This window comes from Pleurodeles waltl, chromosome 7 (genome assembly GCF_031143425.1).
Source record: "Pleurodeles waltl isolate 20211129_DDA chromosome 7, aPleWal1.hap1.20221129, whole genome shotgun sequence".
Lineage (NCBI taxonomy): Eukaryota > Metazoa > Chordata > Amphibia > Caudata > Salamandridae > Pleurodeles > Pleurodeles waltl.
Window position 1 is genome coordinate 715,301,866 of NC_090446.1, and position 18,208 is coordinate 715,320,073.

At 43.0% G+C, this 18,208-nt stretch overlaps 1 protein-coding gene across 2 annotated transcripts in view; it reads left to right on the forward strand.

The window, feature by feature from the left end:
* The window catches only part of MEIKIN (meiotic kinetochore factor), a 637,531-nt gene that overhangs the window by 480,141 nt on the left and 139,182 nt on the right, over nt 1-18,208 (forward strand). For both annotated transcript variants that reach the window (XM_069202007.1, XM_069202008.1), the window contains exon 10: nt 10,676-10,837. In XM_069202007.1, coding sequence (XP_069058108.1) covers nt 10,676-10,837 — 162 coding nt within the window. The remainder of the gene's footprint in view (nt 1-10,675; nt 10,838-18,208) is intronic.

The following is an 18,208-nucleotide window of genomic DNA, read 5'->3' on the forward strand; positions in this document are numbered from 1 at the left end:
TTCACCTTTTCATATCAATCAGTTAGTGGAGTTGCTTTCCAGTGCCAGATTCAGTTGCTGAAAGAGCTCTACACACCCATGATGTTAACAGCTCTCCCATACTGTATAGACAGAACAAAAGATTTTAGGAAATCAAAACAACTCTTTTTGGCATTTTCAGAACCTCACAAAGGTAATCCTATCTCAAAAAATGGGTTACATGGCTAGTGAAGTGTATTAAAACCTGCTATCTTAAAGCTAAAAGACAGTTACCAGTAACTCCTAAAGCACATTCCACTAGGAAAAAAGGAGCTTCAATGGCATTCTTGCGGACTATACCAATGGCAGGCATATTTAAAGCTGCCACACGGTCTACGCCATACACATTTACTAAACACTACTGTGTGGGTGTGCTATCTAGCCAACAAGCAAAGGTTGGACAGCTAAAACATTATTTCAAGCTACTTCAACTCCTACAGGCTAACCACCGCTTACTTTGGAGGGGACTTCTTTACAGTCTATGCAAAGCATTTGTATCTACAGCTACACATGCCATCAAACTGAAAATGTTACTTACCCAGTAGACATCTGTTCGTGGCATGTAGTGCTGCAGATTCACGTGCTCTCCCTCCTCCACGGGAGCCTATAGTCGTAGTACAATATATTGTATATCTATATATACATTGCATAGACATTTAATTTCTTTACTATACATGTACTTATACATTTATACACTCTTTACTTCATCCGCCTGCGGGAAAACAATCTTGACAAATGACTCAATGCCCATGTGCAGTATTACCGAGAGGAGGAGTCCCTTGACCTCGTGACTCAAAAAGATTCTTTGAACAAAAACAACATGCAACTCTCCGAGCCCAACACTAAATGTCGGACTTATGCAAAGCACGTGAATCTGCAGCACTAAATGCCATGAACAGATGTCTACTGGGTAAGTAACATTTTCCTTTCTATTTTTATTTAATAAACCAAAGGTAAAAGAACACAGTAACAAAATTCTGACTGTCTTACTGGTCACCACTATCCTCTTCCCTTCTTTTCCAAATTAATTTCAAGCATGATATTGTAAAAGATGACTGAGCATTGGACCTAGAAAAGTAGGACTTTTTTTAAGAGTAAAATGAGGGCCACTCAATTTAAGACAAAAAGTCCAAACGGACTTGCAAAGGACGGGAATATGTTATTTATGAAGTGATCCTTGGTGATATATCACAATTTGCTTCCTTGACATTCTGTATTTATTGACAAACTATGATGTATTTGAGCAAAAATGTTTGCTACTTATGTCTGAAAGATTTGTACTTTGTTGTGGAATGGGCTTCTGCCTTGAGTCGATAAATGGTGAAATGTTCATACATACCTTTTAGACTAAATTACTCATGCAGAGTTCAAGTAGTGGAAAAATGCTTCAGTAAACTTTTGGCAGTTGGTGGAGTCCTTGTACATGGTTCATATAGTGTTGGGAATACTGTTTATGATATTTGTGAGTCCACAAAATATTAGAAGTGTACTCCAAATGTAGGTTGTAAACTACAGAAACGGATTTCCAGCAATATTTTCAGCATACATTGTGAGAGCCTGACGGACTCAGTTATGATGGAGAAAGCTTTTATCAATATTAAGTCTTTGAAGAAAACCGAGAGGGAAAGGTCTTTAGTATGGCATATAAGGCTTTCTGAGGAAAGGTTAACTCTATTTGTGAATGTGCTTGGTAGATGTTCTGAATACAGCAGGTGCAAAACCTCGTCGGTTTGAAAGCATTTGACAGCATGGTAGATGAATTCATCGCTTCCATTAAAATGTCCATACATCCTTGCAGAGGATATAAATGTCCAGGTTGTAACAGTTCCATTGCCAGACTGCCAAGGTGAATGATAGAAGGTTGCAATGCTGGATCTGACTACTTATCCTGAAGAGGTGGACATTGTGAAAAGTGTAGAAGGTCTGTAAACCACCAGTGACAATTATTCTTATATATAGTTCTGCTTGCAGTTTCATCCCCTCTTGAATATTCTAGACACCAGACTGAATCTGGAAACTTGTGACAGCTCTCCCACACAAGTAAGGGGCACTTGTTCCATCTCAACACCACAAGTGGTACCACCCGAGCACCCTAATGTCACTTCGGGATTTTGTTTTTGTTTGCTTTTTTTTTTTACACCTTTCAACGTGGGCCAAGAGTTTCTTTCCTTAGGTTTGAGGTCCTTTTCGTTGCTCTCCAATTACCTACTTCAAAATAGTGCCTTGTTGTAGGGCAATGTGCCCCATCTCCTTCCTTCCACCAAAAGGAAGCAGAGTTTTAGCCTTAACGCACATATGACAGCCAGATGTCAAACATAGTCTCCTATGATGACAGTCTGTGGTGCCTCCATTCGAGTCTTCCCCGCCCGAGCGATTGCCAGTGGCTGAGATGAATTCAAGCATTCCATCCATCACCATTTTCTTTATGCATTTGCCATCCTCAGTCCACTGGGTATGCCCAGACATGGGTCACTGGTTCAATGTGTCACTGAAACCAGCCTATAGCAGGCTGAAAAGCCCTAACTAGGGCGAAACCGGTCCTAGGTTGCTTGTTTTCCGGGTCAGGGAGGGCCAGGCCTGGCAGTTCGGGCTGAACCGTTCCCATGAGGAGCAGGGTCAAGACTGATTTGTATATGGCGGAGTCCAAACTCCGGTGGCACGGTTGGCAAAAAAATGATGTATTGGGATGCAGCGAGCGATTGCCAGTGGCTGAGATTAATTCAAGCATTCCATCCATCACCTTGTTCTTTTTGCATTTGCCGCCTCTGTTCGTGGCACAATTTCAGATCGTGTGACCTGCTTCTCTGGATGATCTCTAAGAAGTAAAAGAATGGGGGGTGGGTTGTTGTGCTCAACAGTTGTCCAGATTTTGCTCCATTCTGCTCCATTTTCCATTCTTCTCCTTCATCAAAGTCCTCCAAGGAACAGGAGGAAGCATTAAAAAAAGAGATAACACTCCTAGGAGACGATTGAGCTCAAAAGGTAGGTCGCCTGCAGGCTCTCTCGACTGAAGTGAAATAGTTGGAGATTATTCCTCCACAAGAGACCCCCTCTGTAAATGCCTTTGACGACACTTGCACCAGATTACCTGAAGTTTATAACTTCAGTGTCTGGCCTGAATTTATTCCTCTATGCTATTATGAAAATGTTAAGCTGCGTTGGTCCCCTCTCGAGGGCCATTAGGCCCCTTTCAACTGTTTAGGACACTGCTCGGGAGCTCAGTGACAGGACCACCTTTGGCAATGAGAATCTTTTTGTTCCAATGGAACGCCTTTGTTCTGCAAGACATTGTTCCATTGCAGGGGACTTGCCAGTTCCTCTTTCCCTATTGCCTACACCACCACCTCCTCCGCCCGTGTCAAAACGCGCAATCCAAGAGGGAGGTTCAGCAGTTACTTGTTGAGCATACATGCAGGGAGGAGCATATAGGTGTCTGTCAAAACCATTGGGACACCGTATTATTCCCACAAATCCTGGTATTCCTGTACCTCACCGACTGGCTTCACAAAGCCAAATCATCAAAGTTGGCATCACACCACTTGCAGGGGACACCATTCCTGCTGTCCGTCTTGAATTTTTACATTTACGCATCCAAGTCTCACCTAGAACACAACTGTGAAAACTTCCTCCTCCACAGAGATATTTGGACTTTCGGAATATGATTATGAATGTTTTGTGCAGAAGCTCTGATTTTATTCCTGATGGTTCTCTGCCTGCTGGATCTGGCTTAGCATCCTCTTAGTCACAACGTTCACTGGCATATGACGAGGGTGCCTTGCAAGCGGTGGTTCCAGCTCGCAGGAGTTGGGTCGTCTCCAGAAACACAGCAGCAGACTCGGATTGAGGGTCAGCAGAGGAGAATCTCATTCAAGGGATGTTCGTCTGTCTTCCTCCTGCTGTGGTCCAGGTACTAACAGGTTCACCCTCAAGTGGGTTGAGCATTTAGGTGACCAGATATCAGAGGCTTAATCCTGCTCAGATTTAGGGCAGTTAAACAGCTTCCAATTACTTTTTCCCTTTTCTTCATCTTCAGTCTGTCCAGATCCTGATGGACTACATGACTGCAATGTGGTATGTCAACAGTCAGGGAGGAGTTGGGTTTCATTTTCTCTGTCTGTCAGCTCTGAAGCTTTGGGCCTGAGTGTACCAGAATGAAATGGGGCTCTGAGAAACCAGGCCACCATCCTCAATCATCTTGCTGCCTACGAGTGGCTCCTCCACTCAAATGTGGTTTAGGACTCTTTGCTCACTGGGGGTCACCTCAGGTGTATTTCTTTGTCCTTCACAACACTGTCCAGTGGGGAGACGCTGTTCCCTCCAGTATCCTTATGGGATATTTTTCAGTTGAAGTGGAGGTTTCTGTTTATCCTCATGTTTCCTCCCATACCCTTGATTCATCAAGTTCTGAGGAAGATTCACCAAGACCAGGCCCATGTCATTCTCATCTCCATGGACGGGCTGGGAACTATGTTGTATACAGACCTGCAACACCTCTCCCTGTGTCCCTACTCTCCATTTTCTTCTTAGGGCATATTTCCTCTCCCAGTTGGAGGGACAGATTCTGCACCTCAACCTCCAGCACCTACACCTGCTTAGAGACTGAGTGAGAGCATCAGAGTTCTTACCAGCTGCCACTGGAGGTAATCAGTCGGATATTTTCTACTTGTCACCCCTCCACGAAGTCGGTGCACTGAGGGAGGTTAAATAGACTCTTTTCTTGGTGTGCTGAACATCATGCAGACACCTTGATGTCTCACTTGTAGAAGACACTCCTGTTTGTCCTCACTTTGGGCCATTAGGGCTGTGCAGAGGACACCGTTAAAGGGTACACTGCAACCTTGTTGGCTTTTCTGTGCCTCCCGGAACAGCCGTCTCTCTTCAGGTAACCTGTAGTGTTGAGACTTCTGAACATACTGGCAAACAGGTTTCCTCTAACTCGCTTTGTAGCACGCCAGCGGGATTTGGACCTGGTTTTGACTTTCTTGATGGGTGCTCCCTTTGAGGACCTCCAGAGTTAGACTTCAAGACCATTTTCTGGTTGCTGTTACCTTGGTAAGACCTTGGTTACCTTGGTAAGTACCAGGTACTAAGCCTTCATCCATCGTTTACATGCTCCTGCTGGGAAACTTTACCTTAGAACTGAAGCAGCTTTTGTCCCTACGGTGGTGACTCGCATTCATCTGGTTCACTGTATCTGTCTCCCTACCTTTCATCTCTCCTTAACACAAACCCAGAGAGAATAAATGGTTGCGCTAGCTGGACCTCTGTTGTGCGGCTAACTCTTTGATGGACCATGCCAAAGCAATTGGGCCTGATGACCAGCTTTTCATGGGTTACATAGGAAATAAGAAGGTCATGATGGTAAAGAAGAGGACTTTGTCTTGCTGGATGTTCTTGTGCATCAAGATGTGTTACGCCCTTGCAAAGAAAGAACTGCCTGCTGAAAGCCGGATTCATTCCACCATGGCCAGCAGAGTGCCTGTAGCTTATATTTGCTGAGTGGCAACATGGACTTCCATTCAGACCTTCACCAAACATTACGGCTTGGCTTCAGATATGGAAAGTGATGGCCAGTTTGCTCGCTCAATCCTTCAGGAGTTCCTCTTTTGACCATTCTTTCACACCCACATCTGGGTGTGGGTAGTACTTTTAAATCCCTTCAAGAGGTTTCTAATTTGCAGGTAGAAACATCCATCAGACTCAAAAGTTACATTTGGTAACAATCTTTCCGGTGGATACTGCACCTGCAGCTGCCTCGCCTACACCCCCTCATCCTCGTTATGAAAGGAAGTCTAATAGGTCTTATAATAAGGTTCCAAGATAGATTGATGCACTGTACCGCTATGTTGCTGATCTCTTCCTTTGAATCTATCTTGAACAGCACTGTAAATGTACATGGGAGCAGACGTCTGGGGTCCAGAGTGGGCGCTGAATGGCTCCAATTAGTTCACCACAACTCCACTTCTGGTGTCAAGATGGAGCCAGCACTCCCTTCCAGCGCAGGAGAGTTTTGTCAGAAGTTTTGGAACAAGTCTGACGCCTTGGATATACAAGAGATCAGAGTTCTATTAGAATTATCCTAACTTTGACATTTCTGAATTTGATGGTGACCCTTGGAATCAGGTATATTGTTGAAAAAGCATAAACAGACTTTAGTGACCAGCTTATCAAAATGGAATTCCCCAATAAGCCCTTTTAGTAGAATCTGGAGGTATAGCTTGGAAATTTTTTCCTTTTCTGTGTTTGCAAATAAATCTGGGGAAAACTTCATCCACAAAAGCCATCATGCAGCACTTCCTTTATAACCCACTTGTTACTTTTTTGAAAGCTTCAAAACTTAATTCCTATTCAGGTTCCTTCCATTTTGTTCAGGTAATGCACTGGAGTGGTGTTATCTATCTGAGTAAAAAGAGTTTGACTTGATTTTTGGGAGAAATACTTTGACATGTGGTGGGTCGCTTTTAGTTTTGAGAGATTGATATGGTATTGATATGGTATAGCTTCTTTTCTGACCATATGCCCTGAACCCATGGATGTTCCATGTGAGCTTTCCATACCACAAGGAAGACATCCATAAGTACATTCTGTGACGTTGTATCTGAAGAAAAGGAACACCTTTCGGAAGATTCTCTGAAGAACACCAGGGAAACTAATGGATGCACAGCTTCTGTTGGAGTTTGTATTAACAGCTGATTGAGACTTGGCACAAGTGATCCACCAGACTCAGTAGCACTGGTCTCAATGTCCTTTTGCATGAGGAACCAGGAAGATGCACAGTGCCATGGACCCAGCAGAGAAGAGATCTGACGGGCCATCGCATATAAAGTCTTTGGAAGATTGAGATCCTTCAGACAGATAAAAGAAAATCTCTACTTCAAAAGATACTCCTTTGCTGACTTTATCTTGGAATGCTCCCATATAGTGAATGAATTGGAATGGGATTGATGTTGAGTTTGCTTGATTTACCCTCATGACTTTAGGGTAGTCACTGCTGAAGCTCTTCTTACGGGGACAATTTCAGCAGTCCGTCATCCAGGTAAGGATAAATGAAAAACCTTTTTGTCCTAAAGTGTGCAGTGATCTACGCCATGCATTAAACAAATATATGTATATATTGTCAGAGATTTGAGTCTGGTAAGGATTGTTGCCCACCATCAAGTTCAGGAATGTGCAATATTTCTTTACAATCAGAATGTAAAATTAGCGATCCTGTAGATCTCTGGTGCACATCCAGTCTCCTTACTGTGGCTCGATCTGATGGAGCAGTAACATGTGAAATCTTTCTTTTCTACCTATCTGCTTGCTGTTTTGTGGTTAAGAATGGGCCTGAAATCTTGTGCTGGTCTTTCCTGTTCCTTTTTGGGAAGTAGGGACCTTTTCTTACAATTTTCTTGTTTAGTAAAATGTTAACATTTTCTGAAGTAGATTTTGGTGGATTTGAGCAGGCTCTGTGGGGGGCATGGTGGAGGAGAACCTCCGAACCTCAGAATAGCTATTTTCTACAATGTTGGGAACCCATATGTGTAGTGATAGTTGTCCACTGATTCTCCTGTCTCTCTCTCTCTGTCTCTCTTTCTCTCTCTGAAGTGGCAAATAGAAAAGAGGCAATGGAAGTGTTGATGCCTAACAGGAGGCAGAAGCCTGATATCCTCCTCTGTCTTTGATGTCCTGAATTGGTCAAGTTGTTTCTTTTACTTCTGCAGTATATACTATTGCGACCACTGACTGGTTTGAACCCTCTGTTAAGAACAGATGTGGTCTTAAGTCTAATTGCTGTACTGTTTTCTGCATTTCTTTCCTTTTTCAAGTCATCTGCCTTCAGGGTCTCTAACTTCATGCCTTGCATGTTTTCATCCGCATAAGAGCCAGATATAGAAGTCTCAGAAGAGGGTAGATTTAACTTCTTTACTGGGTTGCTGGCGTTGTGCCGAAAAAGTGAGAGTGTTTCATTGTCTATTTTCTTGAATCTTTTGACTTCAAAGGTTGTCTCCACTTTGCACCTGCTTCCGACAGCGAGCATGTGGCAGCTATTCCCAACCTCTGTCGTCCAGGAGCATCAGTACTTCTTTCGGCAGGGTCTCTCCTGAACTACATTTTGGGGAGTATTTTGAGGTGATGAAGCAAATTGTGGTAGAATGGGCACCCATTCCATGCCTCTCTGACCTTCCAGAAGCAGATTATTGGCACCACTGCTGGTCTTCAGCATGATCTTCACCCTATCTTTCTGTCCTTAAGTGTCCTCCCAGACATTTCTCCCCATAAGGGCACTCTTCGGGGTGGTGAGAATCTTGACGGTAAACAATGCAGATGCTGTGGAAGTTTGGTGTCTGGCTTCTCGATCACTGAGCTTGGACTTCGACTTGTTTTGCCTTAGACATCTTTCCAAACCATTTACAAAGGAAAGTCCTACAGAATCTTGCTCTTTGGCAGGACCATTTAGTGCTTATCACTATAATGAAGATTCCTATAGAGGCGAACTAGGATTACATGTACATAAATATTCCTTTTCAACAACTCCTCTTTATCTTCTGATCCATTCATCCTAGAGTCTCATTATGAAGCAGTCATGGGGGAATAACATACCTTGACTTTGCAGTTGATGGATAACCTTGATCCATTTTTAGAGGCGAAAGATCTGGTATCATACATTGCCCAATACAATGTTCTCTTGCAGGATCTGTCTGAAAGCTGCAAAATACAAATCATTGTGGGTTAGTCATCTCAGATGTGTACTGTTGCCATACTTCCCTCATCTGTGAGCAGTAAAGTGGATGCAAATGGTGGCCAAGATACGTTTAAAGAAGCCACCATAATTTTGGCTGTAAATGTTGTCATAAAAATTTGGACCTCACACTCATTTTCAGGAAGGTCACTTGAGGTTGAAAACTATTGTATACTTGGCCTTCACAACTCCACTGACCCAACTATCTGCTTTCACCCCTACCTCAAATAAACAAATGAGTATTTTATGAGTTATACTCACCTTGTGGGCCTCTGTAAGCTAGTATTGAATACCCTTCTTAGGACAAAGTTCCGAGCTAGGATCTAAAAACTAGGCAATCTTATCTGTTTAGTATGAAAAACAACACAAATGATTGGATAATGTGAAGGTTTATTCGTATATAAACATCACACAATGTACAAATTAAGGTGTGTAATTCCATTTGTTGTAATATTTTCTCAAAATGGGAAACTTTTTATCAAGTATGCTATAGATGCTTTTTACTAGGTTATAGGTCAACTCTGACACCTCTAGGACATTTGGTATAATTTTGTGTCTATGTTGTTAGAGCTATTCGTTTTTATTCTTTTTTTATTAGGAATTGTTGTTATAGCGACTGAAGCGCGTAGGCAGAAAATACTGTTCATTTTAGCTTCGGCATGGTACATAAGCATTTATCAGGGTGTTAGCATTTACATTAAGAAATGGGTGATAAACATACCCTTGACAATACAAATATGTTTACTTTTGTGTACATATTACAATGGCATATTTTCATGGAAGTAAGGATTTGCTGTGGATAGTTACTCAATTTTTTACAAGATGGTGTGTTTTGTGAGAGCAGTCTTGCAGGTGGTGAGCAAAGAGATCAAGAGGTTTCAGCCAGAGGAGAGTTCCAGTCCAAAGGTCCCAGTAAATCGTATCACTGAAATCGGGGTGCATATGCAGATTTGGGTGTACTTAGGCAATTAAGGTCGGCTAAGTGTGAGTCTTTTTTGTAACATTTTATTGAACAATTAAAGGGATCCTGCATTATTTGTGACAACAAGGGATTACTGTGCTATACAGCTCATGGTGCAGGCTGCGGATAACGGAGAGCTGCTTAGTGATAATAACATGGTGTAGCTATACATACAAAAGGCATAGCTGTCAGAGCAGAGTCTTAATGGACAGTCATTCACACCGAATCTTATATCAATAGGTATGAATGAAGGGAAGCCACAAAAATCTTTAGTCTAGACTTAGGGCAAAGTCCCTCTGCATAAATATTTATTTGAGCTTGGCAGTAGGTCATATCTTGGATATAATTACTGTTTTTTGCGATGGATCCACTCATCCAGATTATTGCCTCCCACCTGTTGGCAAGTAGAAGGGCCATTTTGACAATTGTCTTGCTGCGGTGGGCACGTCAGCTGTAGCTCTGAGAATTGCCAGCTGAGGGTCCGTGCCAAATGGATATTAGCTAACAGTAACTTAACAAGTTGGAAGACTTCAGCTCAAGGGGGATTTGAGGATTATCATTTATGGCTTTCAAAACAGGCCAATAATTAGTGGAGTTCTCTATTTGTATCTGACACCAACAAGCCTTCTTGGTGATGGTAAATGAAGGTAGGAGTGTGCTTCTGAATAATGGAAGGGGGTGGTTTGTGATCGGGGTTAAGTCGTTGTCTAATGCTTCACAAGAGTATTTGCTGGAAGTCCACCATACAACTGTTAGTGGTCAAGCGTGCTAGGGGTAATTGAGGAAGTAAGTGTTAAGTAACTGAAATCTGACTGCTGTAGCTGCTGAGTGGTGAGGACTTAAGTGTATTGAGTTTTCTGGCTGAGGGCTTAGATGTTTGGGTATGCGGTTTAGTCCTTGTCTTCTGGATTTTGAACTTTTTTTTTTAAAGGATTCAGCATATGTATTGTGTGCTCTTTTCACATTTATTCCAGCTCAGCAATTCAAATAAAATAAAGAAATCTCGATGCAAGAAAAAAGTGGTGTTTTCCCTCCCTCTGGACTACAGAGCTCCTGCATGCACCTGGGGTGAATGTTCAAATGCCCCCACCAACGCATCTGTACGCGAACCATATGAAAATGTCAATACTTATTCGGTATGTATTGATGACTTTTAAAATTTAGATCTTTAATTAAAGTATTGTTTTTGTTCTTGGTACAGAGGTAACAAAGGTTCATATTATGAGCCCTGGTATAGTTTGGCTAGACATGCTATAATTGGAAAACAGAATGCAGTCATCTCTTACAGCTGTACAAATATGAGACGTCATACTTTGCACATGGAAATGAATTACTGACATGCATGCATTCTGGGATGGAATTCAGTTATCTTATATTTCATTCATTAAGGACATCTGGTCTCCAGAAAAGTCGAGGTATTACCACTCCAACATGGCAGATTTGCGTTAGGATCTGATTTGAGCTCGCCTGCTTTTGGCATGAATTGCTTGAGTCACTTGAGTTGTTTTCAAGGTACTTAAGGAGATTGCCTACGTCGTATGGCTATTTCACCAAACAGAAACTGTGTTTGTGGCACTGTGGTGTAGATACACATGCTGTGCGTACTCCTACTATCTAGTGTCGGGCTCAGATGTGTGCAACTTGTTTTGCTTTGAATCTTTTTCGAGTCTCGGACCTAGTGACACCGCCCCTATTGCTGGTAATGTGCTTGGGCATCAACTCAATTGTTTGATTGGATTTTTTTTCCACCATCGTACTCGGAACTGCTTCTTTGGGACTCCAGTTTTAAATTGTGTTGCGTTTGTACCAGGTCTGTTAGGATCTCTCTTTTCCAAAATGGTTGAAGAAACAGTGTATTTTCTTTGTATGTTCGCATCATCTTCTTGCCTCAGCCCTGGTCCATGGTGTTGACATTTCCATTGGCTTGGCCTTCCGGGCCCTCTTCACCGGCCCCAGCTTTAGAAAATGAACAAGTAATGGACAGAACTCCATTGCGCTTCTGCCTGACCTGTCAAGTGGTGTACCCCAGGACAAACCTCCATCCAGTTCACAAACTCTGTCTGTCCCAGACCATCAGGAATTCTTCTGCTCAGCATATTTTAACTTCAAGTCTAAGAAGACCTTTTGATACTGCCAAGATCAACGTCTCACATCGCAGCTGTGGTGCACAGCCATTCTGAAGGCTGTCCGAACCTGTTTGGGGAACAGTTTCTAGACGCTGAGCAACTCCCAAGGGTTCCTGGAGCAGTTCAGATCCACATTCTTGAACACGAATCGGACTTGGATGTTGATGAGTCTCCACCTGTTCAGCCTGCTTCCGTCAGATTGACCTCAGTGAGTACCAACTCCCCTCCTCCTAATCCTGAACAAAATATAGTACACAAGAATTGCCCTTGAGGGCGACGAGCTTAGGGTTTGCAGGCTAAACATAAGGCCTTCGGTCTGCCACTGCCTCACGGCCATGGTCAGCACCAAGAAACCAAGTTGAGCTGAAGAAACTATCCTCAACTTCAAATCCCGGCTGTAAATTGTACTTGTCAGCTTCGACAGTCGCCTTGAGGCCGCCCTCAGTGTCAGAGCAGGTACAACCTCCTCTAAGCCTCACTTTACATCAAAGCGTGTTTCCAAAACCCACCAGGTAACTTTGACTTCAGCAAGCTCCTCGGCACTGATGCTTTGCTCCAAGCAAAACACCTGATGACTTCTACAAGCTCATCCTCCTGGGCACCAAAAAAATAGGACACGCAGTGCAACCTCCTCTCTAGTCTCTGATGATTAGGAGCAGCCTATTCTTTAATGGCTTCAACAGGAGCTCGACTCCAGGCATCACTGAGCTCACCTTCAGCCTGGGAATCGACATACTCTGTCTAAGCCTGTTCCTCCAAAGGGGCAGCTGACTTTTGAGGAGGCCATCTATCCACCCTTAGACCCTGTGCCCAAGAAACCTCTGCGCCACCTCATTCCTCACCCTCTCCACACCTTGTCACCCCATACACGTCCACCCTCATCCATGCTTACAGGGGCTGCTTCCTCAGTGTCTTTTAGTGTTCCCCTTTTTTAGACTGTGAGGGAAATAGTTCTACGTCTTCTAACTAGTACCATGACACATCAGGCGCCCCTCATCCCTACAGTGTTATATGGGACGATTATATCCACCTGGTGATACCGACCCTCTCCCTGATGATACCCCCTCTTACTACAAAGTGCTGCAAAGGGCTACCACTTACAATAAAGTCATCATTCGTGAGGAGCTAGAGGATGCAGACTTCCTCACAAAGACCTTGCCTTCCATGCAGAGGTCTATGCAATTCTTTCCAATGCTTACACTTATACCTTTATGGAGCTGGCCAAAACTTGTGTTATTACGCCCAAGGTGGACAAAAGGTTTAGTGCGGATCCAAGGTGTTTACCAACTGCATGGCCATGTTGAATGCTTAAATGTTGAAGCACACCAACCACATCTTTCTTTACCTGGACGACTTGCTGAACAAGAGAGCCATGCAACACCAGTACCTAGCACACACCCAGCCTACCCGTTTACTCCCTCATGGCCTTGGGCTCCGCACCAATATGATTAAGTCTCATCTTCCTGTATTTTGTGAGCTCAATGCTGCTAGCACTCTCAAACCATTACCATCTTTTCAGCCAGTTTGCCAGGTAACATTCAGCAGAGGGTTGCGCTTCGTTATCATGATGTCAACCATCATCGCTATACTCCCTTACGTCAGGTTACGCAGGTGCCCGCTGCGAAGTGCCTAGGGACATAAGAGTTTCATGTGGAGAGTTTATATAGATAATCTAGTATCTAGTGTTGGTATTTTGACCCTAAAACATCACTCTGCAGTTGGCAAATGCAAATTACCTGTTGCAGAGACAGACTTCTTTTTCTCAAACCGGTTCCGCAGGAGACCCTAACCAGGGTCTCCTCACTCACCGGCTGGAGAGCGTACCTATATCATTTCACCATTTGCGAGATGTGAACGTCTGACCCATAGACCCTCTAAACCAACCACTCAGATGTCCTTTACTAGTTTTATTCCGAACAGACTTACTACTGGTCTGTTTTACAATGCAGGGAGTAATCCACTCACCATAGTTGTCATCACTAGCTAAGAAAGCAAGATGGCTAAGCTTCACCACACCATCCACACCCACAGTCCATAAGCAGTGCACTGTTGGTGAATTGGTCAGGAATATTTGCTTACATTTTATCCGCCTTTCCCACTCCGTCCACTCATGGGTCAAAGGCTGTGGTTATCATGATTCGCTTCCCTTCTGCCCTCTCTAACATTGGTACGCCATTTAAGGTTTTGCACTCTGTGATTTGTCCTTCAGCTTCTCATTAGAAGCTCCAACAGGTTGGACCGTCTCACCCAAAAACCACAACACCCTGTAGCACCTCACCTCTCAGCAGCTTAACCTTCTGGTATGGTTCCAGAGGTCTTACAGTTTACATACCTTAACCTCCCGAAAGACTGCCTGGCAATTCTCAGGGACACAAGCAGGCCCATCAATAGGGACTGCTACACACTCAGTTGGCAACGGTTCCTGCAGTACTGGTTTGGCTACACGTGGCGTTCTTTTGCAACCTCAGTACAGGACCTTGCCTGATACTTCCCCCACCTACTGAAAACAGGACTTAATTACACCTCCATTATGTTACATTCAAGTGACGCATTGCCTATTTATAGAGTAGGTGACATACTACCATGCTCCCACTTTTAGCTATTAAGGCTTTTATAGAAGGCCTAAAACAAATCATTCCACCTTGTCCCTCCACTCCTGCATGGTGATTCAACATGGTTCTCATGAGGATCTTGATCCCTTCTATGAAACAACTTCACTATTGCTCACTTTAATCCTTTTCTTAGAAGGTGACTTTACTCGTAGCCATAACTTCTCCCAGGTGGGCAGTTGGGTATCGAACTCTTGGAAGTACTTTTCTTTCAGGGCCATCATGTTAGTGGTTTTCAGATCCGAATACTAACCTCCTCTTCGAGATGGTCTTTAAGTTTCTTTCCAATGAAGCCCTTCCGTTAGACACTTGAGCTTTTTTGTGTCCCACTACAAACCATATAAGGGGCATGCTATTTTCAACCCAAGTGTTGCATGCTGGCACCCAAAAGTGTGCAAACCTGCTACATATCTATCGTATTCATCATCCTCAGGCTAAGCCACTTCTTTTGGGAGGGATGCTTTACAGTCTAAACACAGCATGTGTACCTACAGCCTCACATGCCACAAATGGAAAATATTATTTACCCTGTAAGGATCTGTTTGCGACATGTAGTGCTGTAGATTCACATGCGCGCACCCTCCACCTTGGTCACCGGTTTGTTGACCTTTTTACTTACTAACATTATCGTTGAAATACGTTGCATGGTCATCTTTGCTACATCACTATGCTCCATCTACAATTTTGCCCTCTGTGCAGGTAAATCAATCTAACAATGGAGTTGCTGCATATAGGCATTACAAGCAGTAGGCAGAGCCACTAGGTCCTGTGACTCAAAAATAGTTTGTCAAAGGAAAACAACTTGCACATGTCCAAACCCAGTACTAGATGGCAGGAGTAAGCACAGCATGTGACTTTACAGCACTACATGCCACAGACAGATAATTAAAAGGTGAGTAATATTTTCCATCTCTGTCCAAGGCTGGGCCATTTTAGATGTGGTTAGATTAGTTAAATTTATCATTACCAGGTATTAAACCAGACTCTTAACTATCCCATGCATAACCTGCTCAGTAGCAGAACAAATGTATAAAAGAACAATGACAGGACCTCCTTGTTTTTACTGAACATACACTTTATTTCAAGGAGTTCCATTGATAGTCGTAAGCACTGTATTGCCCAGTGCACTTTATAAAAAAAAAAATATAGATTCCTCTAGAAAATTGAATATTTTCTCTTAAAAATTAATACTTCTGACTTCTTGTGCTGAAGGCTGGATTGTCCATTTTATTTAGAAAACCATCCAGTTTTTTTTTTTTTTTTAACTCACTACGAACAGAACAGTGGCAAGAAAACCTTACAAACATTTTTTAAAAGAAAATGTGGAAAAATAGAGTGCAATGTAGGTAGGGGCTGGAAATCAGGCATTGCTCCTTTAAGGGAGCATATACCACAGGTATCCGGGTCATGCATTGTCAGCGACAGTGCTTCAGTTCTTTTTCCGTCTGCCTGCAACAGAATTGTGGAGTACAGAACTCAGCCTTTATTGTCCTTTTTGTGAAAAAAAATATTTCAAAACCCTTGCTTAAAGAATTTCATTCGACATCAGGAGTATTTTTTTCTGACCGATAACTTTTATTCCACAGAGATATGCTGTCTCTTTTTGAAATTACCTTCCTGTGAAAGGAAGAAGGTTCAGACTAATACACATTACATCCGCATAGTCTCTCTCCCTGAATTCAGTTGTCTTGATAAGTGTTCCCACTGTCAGAATATGTCAAGGAGGACCCTGGGGAATTGGGTGTAGGTTAACCTCTATGAATTTGCAGACCAGTGTAGGGAATAACAGTCCACATCAGAGAGGAGTTGTAAGGGGGCATGGAGAGGTGGCTCCTTCCATCTTCATTATATAAGAATGCCTCCAGACGAATATCTAGAAGTAAGGTCATTATATTTTTAATAATCGGGTAATAACTTAATATGTAATGTGTTCAGACAACATCTTGTAATGATTTTAAGTAACTGATCATGAATAAATTAATTCATTCTTTCATGTTGAGGTTGAGCTTTGGGTAAGTACTGGACATCAAGATCTGGCTGAGGTGCTGGCAGTGTTTAAGATGTTGGATGTCTAAAGCGGAGGAGACTTTCAAGTATCGTTCAAGTATTCGACTTTGTGTTTTGTCGATGCTGACATACTGGTGAATTTTAATGCCTTTATCTGTGATTTGAGCCCAGTGGGTCTCCTTGTAGAGGTTGTAAATTATTGGGACACTATAAAACTAGAGGGGACTTCACAGATGTTCGGTATCTTTTAGGACCAGGAGGTGCTCATGTGAACAAACAGCTGTCCATTTGAAAAGCAGGAATAGAACCAGTTAGGGACATTGGCAGTGAGTCACATTTGAGACACCTGGGTGTGGATGAGAGTACCATGGCTGACTATGTCGAAAGCCAGATAGTTCTGTCTGCAGGTAATTGTTAGCATTGATGTGATCTTGGAGTAGACTGCTTTTTTGATCCTCTTGCTAACGAAAGAAAGATGAGTAATGGTCTGTAGTTGGCAATATAAGGTGGCCGGTGGTTCTGGCGTTAGTCACTTCTAGACTTGACTGTTGTAATTCATTGCTGCTCAATGCAAACAAATCTTCTTTAGATAAATTGCAGTCAATTCAGAATGCAGCAGCACGTTTAACCTTGAATCTCCTTCAGTCTATATCTGCCAGTAGATGTGTAGCATCTTTACACTGGCTTCCGATTAAGAAGAGAATTATCTTTAAAACACTCTGTCTCACGCACAAAGCATTACAGTCGGAGGGATGCGACTATTTGAAGTCTACTCTGCATCTTTATCAACCGTCGAGACACCTGAGATCCTCTTCCAAATCTATGATCAAGGTGCCTCGTTGTAATAAGGCCAGATGGGGAGACCGGGCCTTTACGGTGGAAGCAGCTAAGCTCTGGAATGGCATGCCCCTCTCACTTCGTCAAATTACGATTCATCTCTCTTTTAGGAAAAGCCTTAAAACCTGGCTCTTCGCAAATTAGATTCTTTTGGGGTAGTCTTTGTTCTTTTTCCCTGTATCTCTGGTTTGACTAGCGCTACAATGCTTTTGCCGGAATGCGCTCTACAAATAGCTCAATACAATACAATACAATCTAATCACAGTCAAGTATAGGTTTCTTTGGGAGTGAGAGAATCTTGCCAATCTTGAGTGTTGCTAGGTGACTCGAGGTAACAGCTTCCACGATGAGAGCTTTGATGAAGGAAGAGGGTAATACATCTTCATCATAGGGAGCGACTTAAATGGAATTGAGTATGTCTGAGAGATCTGCAAAGGATGGGACTTTGAAGGATGTGCATAGTGGGATCCTGCAAGGAGAGGTTGAGTGTTTATGAAAGAGGCTGTTGAAATTGCATTTGTCTGTGAATTGTGGGATTGAAGGATCAGGCAGGGGGATGATTGCTTCAAAGAGCATTGTGCTTCTCTTGGTGGCTTTATTGATGCTGTTCATATAATACTCAGCTTTGGCGGATGTGATGAAGTGTCTACATGTTTCTAGGAGGAACTTCAGCATCATAATGTCATAAGGAGGTTTAGATTTCTTCCATTTTCTTTCCTGTTTGTGGATGGGTGATCGCTCTCTGCCTCTGCCAACACTGCAGCTTCCTGGTGTGGCAGTTCCAACTTCATTAGCAGGGGAGCCCTCAACACAAACTTTGTCATCTTCTTCTCCAGTTAATTTGGTGAGTGACAAGGAAATCATACTCTCCTTCTTAGTGCCACAAACACTGCTCCACCCAATCACACTCTACTTAGAGATTACATGG